The 10,779-nt window shown below is 40.0% G+C and overlaps 1 protein-coding gene across 1 annotated transcript; it reads right to left on the bottom strand.

Moving 5' to 3' along the window:
- Nucleotides 1–2,384: 2,384 nt before the first annotated feature.
- Nucleotides 2,385–10,293, bottom strand: EDN1 (endothelin 1). Its single transcript, XM_075270809.1, has 5 exons — nt 9,940–10,293; nt 7,406–7,586; nt 5,679–5,834; nt 5,423–5,533; nt 2,385–3,321 (listed from the first exon to the last, which is right to left on the bottom strand). Exons 1-5 carry the CDS (start codon nt 9,998–10,000, stop codon nt 3,180–3,182), a joined length of 651 nt encoding a protein of 216 aa, XP_075126910.1. The 5' UTR covers nt 10,001–10,293; the 3' UTR covers nt 2,385–3,179.
- Between the last annotated feature and the right edge of the window lie 486 nt (nt 10,294–10,779).

Below are 10,779 nucleotides of genomic sequence, written 5' to 3'. Positions count from 1 at the left end.
TGTGCCTTCACAGGATTGAAGTCGGTCAGGAATATTTTGTAGGCGTAACCAGAAAATGATGAATCCTTAGTGGACAGGAAAAGACAGATGGAATTAGTTCCTAATCGGTGAGTTCAGTCTGTGAGGCCTGTGCTCCAATCAGCAGCCCAGAGCCTATCTGGGAAGGGCTGGAGAGGTGGGGAGAGGGGAAGGGAAGAGGAATGGGAGGTAGAAGACTGAGGGGACTGTGCCAAGTCTTTCCATGATGACCATATTTTCAGAAACTTATCGTGTGATCTGTTGGACCAGCTGATTAATTCCTCAAATCTCATGATCTGGTTGACATTGTCTACCCAGACTTGTGTGGGAGGTGTAATTGTTTGCAGCCTGAACAATGAGATTACAGCCTTGGCTACTTCAACAAGATGGGTGACTAAATTTGACTTGAAGTGACGCATATTGTTTCTTGGGCACGAAAAGAGTCATATAGATCTGGACCTGGGCCCAGAACTGTTTAATAAACTCACACGACAACCAGATGTGAGACAAGCTCCCTGTTTCTTTTTGACATCGCCAGCATAATCCTAAAGAGGCTAAGCTGTGGGCATGGAGCCATTTGGGGGTTCTGTACAAGCAGGATAAAATTTTATAGTGGGATTCCTGCATTCTGACACAAGTAGACAAACCATTTAGCAAAAGTGTAAAGCCAGTCATACTTTGTACAGTTGTTCATAAATAAGTCATGAATCCTGTACAACATACATTTTGATGTAAATGTAAACCGAAAAGTTTCAGTCACCAGTTGATAAATATGCCCCACTGTTTAGTGTATGTGTGTATATAGCGAATACAAGATTGATCATCTGATGTAGCTGCTTCATGCGGTCCATGGATATCCCCATTTGTCTAAGGGGACGTTCACACTACGGTGTCCGACAGCTAGTGTCCGATGCTAATGTCCACACAAAATCTTGAATGGACATTAGCATCAGACACTAAGTGTCCTTAAGTGTCCGTTTACAAACATATCTGATTCTTCAAGCGGACAGCTAAACCCTACATGTAGGATTTAGCTGTCCGCTTGAAAAATCAGACATCTTTGCAAACAGACACTTAAGGACAGACATGGACAGTAAAGAACGCACATGATGTCCCATTTAAAATAATGCAAAATGTAACAGACACAGCTGGTGTCCAATGCCAATGTCCGCGCAAGATTTTGCGTGGACATTAGCATTGGACACTAGATGTCGGACACCGACGCTAGTGTGAACCCTGCTTAAGTGACAATAACAGTCCATCCAGTGGAGCCTTGGGTGAGGGGCTTGGGGGAGATGCCTGGCAGACACTTCTTTCCATGCCCCCTGTTTTAAAGCCCTGCAGCATTCAGAGTAAAGCATAGTTTAATATGCAATAAAGGAGCCTGGTCATATTTCATGCTGCGGGTGGTTAGAGCGCCATGTACTCGGTACTCTGAAACCCATATGTCTCAATTTTTTTTCTTTTGCATGGACTCCAAATAATTAGAAACTAAGATAGGGATAATAGCTTAAAAATCATTGTTGGTTTTCTGATTGGTTTTCATCTTGATGTACCATCCTAATGTTGTATTGTGGCTAAAGGCTATCTCATTTTACCACCCAATATTTTCCCTAAGCCTCCCTATTAGTACACAAACAGCACATAACCTACAATCTTTGTGTGCTTTCTGCAATCCCTTCATCTACAACCTTTCACCTAATTGAAAATAATCCAAAACAAGTCTGTGTACCAAGAACAGGCGTTATATCATATAGTAAATGGAAATTCCATTCTTTACTTCCATATAACTATCTATCTAGTATTCATCATCTCATACAGTAGTCATCGCATTCTCAGGAACCTGAGCTCACACCCTGCACATTACATCAAAGGGAAGTTGCAGAGAGAGAAATAAAATATTATATTATATTATATTATAAATCATTTGCATAACAGACGTGTACATAGAATAAATATTATAATATATTATAAATGGTGTCCTCTTCTGATGTTGGGTAACAACACCATTTTCCAACCACCTAAGACTGGATGAGTAGATACTTGATAATTTTCTCCTGGTTTCCTTGTTTGCTAACCCTGCACATATTCTCACCTGCATTAATATAAATAAGGACACCCTGCGCTGGGTAGTTTTCAATAGAGCCCTTTAGTAGCTGCCTTTATAGTGCACATATTTTTGGCTAGCTATATGGTGCTTACGTTCTTGATCATCATTGACTTTTTCCTCTAGCTACTCATTTGACTACTACAATCCAAAAAAAACTCACAATCATTCTTCATAGGGTTACAAAATATTTATTTTAACATTATTACTGAAGGCATGAAGCTCTTGTTTTCATACAGAAATACAAACATGCATAGACCAATATGGCCTATCGTAATGTATATTTAACACAGTAAATATAGTCCTTTTACAAATAATAATATAAATATTTTTAAAAATATTCACATAATAAATTTAGATAAAAGATAGCAGATTAAATAACCGCTATGAAACACCCAGTTTTAGCTTGTATGGGTAGCAGTCTGTGCTACCCTTCGCTTACTATGACCACACCGACCAGTCACTAAACAAATCAGGGATTATTGCAGATCAAAGATTTGATTAGCTCCAGTGAAGAAGATCAAATCAAGAAATAAGACGTAAGATGTTCTCACAGAACAAGCTAAAATATAGGCAGGAAGGAAGCCCTTCAGAGGGGTAAACCTGAGGTAGATTTGTATGCGATATGTAATACGTCCTCAAACTATGGCATAGCTTTAATAGTCTATCTGCAATGCACATATATCCATATGCAGCATTTCAGGAAGAATAAGGCATGTAGTTTTCAATATTATATTCCAGTGTTTTACTGTCAGTGTCAGTAGCAATGAATGTTGTTTGGCAGGTTAGTCAAAAGTTCTGTTCCAATGCAGACACGCTCCTGTTGCATTCATCTCCATATCCAGCAGCATTATATCAGCAAGGATCCCTGCCTTTCATCCATCTCACGTGTCCATCTTGAAGCTGGATGGTAATTCCAGATCTTCTACTTTAAATCTTCATAAATTAAGTGCACTTAGCAACCAAGAAAAAAAAAATCTGTGCATTGAACGCATTCACTGACAGTAATGTCTCCCACGTTATGGAAAGAAGTTGACAGTTCTCACTTCTTCAACTATGATGTTGCTATTGTATGTCTCCAAATTCCTCTCTTTCTATGTGCCCAAGGACGGGTCTCATCTTTCATCTCATGAAGCTTCTTCAGCAGCCTGGCAAAGATATGTGATCTTTTAATGGCTTGTCTGATGGATTCCGTTCTGCAAAATGAAATGAGATTTCTGGTTTATGATCAAGCAATGTAAAGATGTCACTTACATCTATTATTACAGAGTATAGTTATGAGTTAAAAGTTACTAAATGAAGCTTTCATCCAAAATGGCCATTCCATTATTAAAAAAAATGGTCAGTCTTAAACATCTTACTATGCCATAGAGCTAATTCAGAAGACACGGAGACCTCCACTGATCACTAATATGAAACCAAGTCACTTTGTTTTTATATCTCCAGTCTTTAGAGGGAAATCTCCTGTTTCTTGCAATGACACTGTAGTATAGTTACATAGTAGTTGAGGTTGGATGAAGATACCAGTCCATCAAGTTCAACCTATAACCCTACAGACCCCTACAGTGCTGATCCAGAGGAAAGCAAAAAACCTCATGAGGCTTATACCAATTACCGATTTCAGGGGGAAAAAATCCTTTCCCGACTCCAGTGTGGTAATCAGTATAAAACCCTGGATCAAGGTGTCCTTAAAATCTAGAATCTAGAATAATGTGCATGTGATCTTTCCATCTTACACAGTTTATGGTATATACCCCACCTATATAAGTAGGAAGACTAAACATATAAAATGTCCAAAAAAATTAAAATGCATCCATCCTAGCAATTCCTCCTATTGGTGTTGGAGTTTCAGCAAATCAACGTTATTGTTTGCATAATGGATCATGCGATAGACAATCCATGGTCATGTGATAGACAGTCCATGATCATGTGATAGACAGTCCATGATCATGTGATAGACAGTCCACAGTCATGTGATAGACAGTCCATGGTTATGTGATAGACAGTCCATGGTCATGTGATAGACAATCCATGGTTATGTGATAGACAGTCCATGGTCATGTGATAGACAGTCCATGGTCATGTGATAGACAGTCCACAGTCATGTGATAGACAGTCCATGGTTATGTGATAGACAGTCCATGGTCATGTGATAGATAATCCATGGTTATGTGATAGACAGTCCACAGTCATGTGATAGACAGTCCATGGTTATGTGATAGACAGTCCATGGTCATGTGATAGACAATCCATGGTTATGTGATAGACAGTCCATGGTCATGTGATAAACAGTCCATGGTTATGTTATGTAGACACAGATGTACAGCTCGTTACAAGACAGAGCTCTGATTATTATGCTTTTGCTGTAACACCCCTTAAATTATACAAAGAATGAGATCTAGATAACCGTGACGAACTGATACAGAAAATATATTGGATTTAAATTGTATTTCTAGTCATCATACAAACAATAACATTTATTTGCTGAAACTGGACAAACCCTTGAATTTCATTCTTTTTTTTTATCTTATTCTGTCTTATACTACAAGTGAACCAAAGAAATCTATAAATAAATGGTGTGTCCCAGAAGCTCAGCCATGTCCACGCTCCTCTTTCTCATTCTACACTAACAGGCTGTAAGACCACTGTCTGGGGCAGGAGCTTGCCTGCCCTTGCTACGGTAGGACAAAATATTGTTGAGCTCATCCTTTGGTTAAACTCTGTCCTCTCCAGCCAGTAACCAGCTGACCAGCAGCAGATAGACCCTTGAGCTCTCCTCAGTATTTCGACAAGAGTGGATATTGTCGGGTCATAAAGAAAATACTGCACACATTGTGGCCAGCTATTTCTGGTTTACTTCTAGGGTTCATTTTCAGGTTTAGTGTTCCTTTAAAGACCCAACAGCTATAATCCTTCTGCATATGGACACATTCATCACCGTGGATTGAAAAACATAAGTGTGTGCTATTAAATGCTATAGGGCATATCTGGATGGGTGAAAGTAAAGCTCGCCTTTGGCAGATTCTACATACTGACAGCCGACTGTCCTATTATGTAACCTAACATTCACTGCTGGGTGACGCTTCTTCACCCTTCAACATCTTATAAAAGTTGCACAAAGCTGCTAGAAAAGTAAAAAGTAGAAATCAAAGCTGAATTTTCTTACTAGATTATTATAGGATAATGGTAAGAAACACTGACCAATGCACTCTAAAAATAGCTGCCACTATTTATATGTCACTAAGATACAGTTTGCAAATAGCTGATAATTTGTCCATATATAACAACTAAACTCACCTTTTAGTGCCTGTATGAAGTTTCTGAACACACTTTCCTCCCACTAAGAGTCCATTGCAGACTTTGGCCTTGTGAACCTGCTGAGTTTCTTTTTCTATGGAAGGCTGGACACTGTATAAGAAAACAAAGCATTGTAAGGTACAATTGAAGGAACACCTTTTCTCCACACATGCTTGTGAGATAAAGGCAGCCTCTGCTACAGGTGTACTCAGGGCTTGCTCTGTCATTTCTTCAGACTTAAAATATTTGCACACACCTGAGATCTGCAGCACTTTGGCAGAAGTCCAGGCATTTCTTGTCCTCACGCTTGGCACACATACACCTGCTACTAGACTCAAGAACTTGATCTATCTTTGTGTCCCGCAGTGAACGTTTCAGGCGAGGACCTCCAAGTCCATAAGGCACTGTTTTTCTGTAAAATAAATGTTATATTCTTAGATGTGCGATAGAATAAATGTAATAAATACACCATAGAAATAACAGAATCTGAACACTATTTGTTGTAATTGGTTAGAATATGACTGACTAGCAATGCTGGCCGCTCTATATGTCTCCATACCAGCGACATACATGATTTTAGGTTCATATTTTAATACATACTCTATGTCAAACTCAGCAAATGTCAGCATATAGAGGAACTTCCCACACAATACACACCACACATAACCTTTGCACAAAAAGACCTTAATTTTCGGCTGGTTTAATGACATACAATTTCACAAATTGCAAGCCTGAGTTTCACAGCAGCATACCAGCGAGTTATACAGGTTGCAACCTGTATTTCAATTAATAGCTTGTTAATGGTTCTTAAATCACAGTTTAGGAGTATTTCACTGTAAATGCCTAAGAGGTAAAGAGTAAGGCAAATATTTACAGCTTAGCATATTACGCTATCAGTTCGAGCACATTATACATAGTAACTGCTTTTGAAAACCCTCTAGATATGTGTCAACAAATAACAAGGCCAATGAGCTGCCATTAGTCACACTTTGTACTGAGACGCGCTAACATGGCCACTCGAATCCCAGCTCCCTTTTTGGAACATTTAGTAATTCTTTAATCTCCAAGATGTTTGCTGCACAGGATTTATTCATGTGCTGATGTACAGCAGATATCCCTTAGTGGAGTGAAAATGATCTAGAAATTATGATCTCTGTATGATGCTTAACTGCTATTTATTTTCTAAGGTGTTGGCTACTTGGCTGTATTTAGCTCTGCTCCATTATGACACAGCTATGTTCACTGTCTTCAAATGCATTGTGTTCAAAATCTAGCTGTAGCTCTGTTTGTTCAGCTTAGCTCCTGTGAATGAGCACAAGCCCACCACAATTCAGCAGACTGAGATGGTTTCTATCACAGCAAGGGTGTGAGATACAAGCAATTAGCCTATTAGGTAATTCCCTCTTGTATACTGAGCCAGAGAATCCTGGACATCTGCTTATAGTCTTATTGTTCATGTTAATAAAAAACCCATTAATGTCCTTGACTATTTAGCACTACAAAATTTAGCATCAATGCTCTGAAGAAAATCCATCTCTAGTACAACAAAATGCTGGGATAGGTGTGGGGTTAGCAAACAGCCATAAAAGGATATCCCATGTAAGCTTTTAGCGTATGAGAGAAAGCACGCAAATTGGACAGACTGGGTGTGCCGAATGGTCATTATCTGCTGTCAATTGTCAGACTACCTTAGGTTTTATGACATGCTATTGTGCAATCCGACAGTGTTTTTCCTCCTTACATAAATGAGCTTCTTCACATGATAATTTATCTTATTTCTTTCAAATAGATCTTGTCCATAAGACCAAGTATAATAATTTCCTCTGTACACTAGAATCACATATAACTGCTACCCAATATACCAACATTTATAAATTAAGAATATTGGTCCTATAACTGAACTCTAGGAAGCCAGCCCTATTGGTGGAAAGTAACATAAAGATCAGTATAAGATGCCAAAACCTGAAGCAGTAAAGTACTTACTCTGGAGTGTTTATCCAGATTATATCTAGATGGCAAAAGTAGACACATTCCTTATCCATGAGTGATGAACAAGAACAGCGTTTAAATCTGCGTGGCCTCAAGGGGGCACCAGAGGAATGGTGAGCAGCTGTAGCTTCTGCTACAGAGGAGTCTTCAGAGGACAAGAAAGTGCTGCTTGACCCTGCAGATAAATAAGAATGCGATTTTGAGTCTTGATATTTGACACTACATTGATATTACACAACCCCAAGCCATTAGATTACTATACAATCACACACAGTAACACAATAGGGAGAAAGCACCTTGTTAGTGATTTCTGTATTGGCAATTGTCACATTGATGGGACATGTTGGGACTCTCACGTGCTAACAGTGCAATGCTACATCAGGATAGACAAATGTAATTCCAGCTGGAGTTTACTGTTGTGCAATGCCGTGTATGCATTCCTGTCATGATAATAGCAGCAGGCAGGACTAAACATGTCACCACGTCCATGATATTGATTTATATGTGGGTACTACACAGTGGATGAGGAGAAGGTACTCACTGCAGGGCTTATCTTCTTACTGCCTATTATTACAAGCAGTACATGAAGCTCTGCTAATAGCTGACAATAACCCTACAAATGAGGATCCGAGCAGCACAAGTGTCACTTCTAGCACAGATTTGTTATTGCTGGAATCCCGCTCAATGAAATGTTACCATAAAACATGTCACTGTTAGTTTCTAGGAGTCTCAGCGCTGGGTATCTGCTCAGCCTTCTGCTCTCATGAGTTTCCAGATTCTGTTCTTTCTGTGCCAGGAACAAGTGCTGGGCTGTCACAAATTCTGGACTACTCTCCATGCGGATTCATCTTATCAGATATAATATCAGAAAATGAAGCCCTTGACAACTATGTATCTATATGTCACTAATTCAGTATATTCTATCTATGTTATCTCACTTTATATCCAGTTCTGTAGCTCTAACCTTTCTTTACTCTTCTCTCACACACCTTTATCACTAACTTCTTATTACACGTCTTTCTTGTCTCTCATGTATGTACTGTCTCACTTCTGTCTTCTATCTGTCTCATGCTTATATATTGTCAAGTATCTAGCTGTCTGCCTATAAATCTATCACTACTCTTCTATCTGCCACATTTCTTGCTCTCTCATATATAGACACTCCTTTCTTTCCATCTATTATCTATCATATTGCTTTTAGTTGTTCTCTTTGCCTTCTCATCTATCTCCTCATTGTCCTTCTCTGACACTGACCATTTCTTATTATATGTAGCTATCTAAAATCTAGTATATATTAGTATATATTTCCATATCCATCTTTCTGTCAAATTTCTTCTGATCTTTCTATTATATGTAGAAATTTTCTTTCTTTCTTTCTTTCTTTCTTTCTTTCTTTCTTTCTTTCTTTCTTTCTTTCTTTCTTTCTTTCTTTCTTTCTTTCACATCTCTCTATTGATCCAACTATGAAATTTCTATTTTATCTACTTAATCTTTTTCAAATATATATATATATATATATATATATATATATATATATATATATATATATTAGTCATATTATATCCATTATATTTAATCTCTATCTATCTATGACATATCTATTTCTGATAGCTATCTAATTTCTCTACTTCATCTATCAGTATGTATCTATTTAACTCTCTATCTATCACATATCTATCTATCTATCTATCTACCTATCTATCTGTGTCTGCCCATCTTATTCCTCTGTATTTCATCTATCGATCAGTCTATATATGACATATCTATCAGTAACAGTGGATGAGCCGGAGCGGCAGCATTCAGCACTATAATCCCTTGCTGACAGTGCACACGGTCCGGCCCCTGTGAGCCCTGGTGCGGTTGATCCCATGTGCTCTATAAATGTGCAGCCCACGCCGTGACACCCACAACCCGCTCTGCCTGTCACCCAGATCTTCAGCCTCATAATCCTGCGCTCCCTGCACCTGATCGCTGAAACGCGGCCATAAAGAGACTGTAAATCGTAGTGTGTGGTTTATAGGTGTGAGACATTGTCTGCACAATACCTGTACCTGTGCAAAAACAAGAGAGGGATTACCCCGGGAATAACCTGATAATCCCATGTCATATTTCAGGAGTCCCAGCTATTCCTATGAAACTAGGGTGATATTTCCTAGAGCAGTGGTAGATGCCAGGGTCACCCACCTGCCCAATGCCGGGGTCACCCACCTGCCCAGTGCCAGGTTCACTCATCTGCCCAATGCCGGGGTCACCCACCTGCCCAGTGCCAGGTTCACTCACCTGCCCAATGCCAGGGTCAGCCACTTGCCCATTACCAGGGTCACCTACCTGCCCAATGCCAGGGCTACCCAGATCTGTACAATGTGCCTTTCATCTAATGGAAAGATCGAACAAAAAAAAAACTCCTATAAACTAACTCCAATGCCAGACTAATGCTAGCCTGTGCCAGGTGGCTACTGAGCCAATTCCTGGAAATGTCACCACGGGATGAGCAGGGCACATATAGGGATGAGTGGCATCTGCCTTACCTGCTCCACAGGTGCCTTGAAGAAGAGCCAAGAGCAGGTAAATCATCATCTCCAGGTCCATGGTGCTGGTGCACAGGGTGACTGGATAGTAATCCCCGAAAGGTAAAATAACCAATAAATAAAATAGATGGGACTGCTAGAAAAGAGGCAAAACAGCCGAAAAGTCCTCCAGGATTGATGAGTGAAGTGAATGTCCCCAATGCCAGGAGATGGGGTAAGTGCTGGTTATTCCTGAGAGCTCCCAATGTGAGTGTGATGCTGCCAGCTGCCCTGCTGCTCTTTATATTCCGCCGCCATAGACTCTGTAAACAGCCCTCAATGGATCTGATCCTCAGACATTGTTATTGTGCTATTAGTCACCGACCAGCAACGTGCAGTCTAAGATAAGGGCAGGCTGGAGAGGAAACCTCGGCAAACTTCAGCTGGGGAGACGCCGACTGACACAATCAGGGGCGGGATTACCCAAATCACACGTGCACTGACGTCTATCTGCCACTAGAGGGCGTCCGGCCGCTGTCTGCAGCTACTGGGGACTTGCACAACAGATACTGGAAGAACTGGAAGGTGTAGTAATGCTTAGAAACAGGAATGTCCCATTAATGAGCGGTGTTCTCTTCCATCACAGCACTGCACACAATTATCTGGGGATTATTATGGAATCTGACACCTGGCTGCATGCTTTGTCCATGGATTCAGGAGCGGTACATTTCTGCATTACATTTAGCAGCTTTGTCCATACATTAAGAAGAACTTGTCCATATACATTGTAGGCTGCTTCTTATGAGATCTACATGTTATTAAGTCTACAGCCCAGAAGCTAAAATCTGCCTAGTTATGCAG

This window comes from Leptodactylus fuscus, chromosome 4 (genome assembly GCF_031893055.1).
Source record: "Leptodactylus fuscus isolate aLepFus1 chromosome 4, aLepFus1.hap2, whole genome shotgun sequence".
In the NCBI taxonomy this organism is placed as follows: domain Eukaryota; kingdom Metazoa; phylum Chordata; class Amphibia; order Anura; family Leptodactylidae; genus Leptodactylus; species Leptodactylus fuscus.
Note: the sequence above shows the minus strand (reverse complement) of the source record. Positions and strands in the feature narration are given on the sequence as shown.

Bases quoted from the DNA above. Each gene is read 5' to 3' on its own strand.
- EDN1 (XM_075270809.1), bottom strand. From the start codon at position 10,000: ATGGACCTGGAGATGATGATTTACCTGCTCTTGGCTCTTCTTCAAGGC. The intron at 7,587-9,939 runs GTAAGGCAGATG...ATTTATCTGCAG, and splicing joins TCAAGGCACCTGTGGAGCAG to GGTCAAGCAGCACTTTCTTG. The intron at 5,835-7,405 runs GTAAGTACTTTA...TTTATTTTACAG, and splicing joins ATCTGGATAAACACTCCAGA to AAAAACAGTGCCTTATGGAC.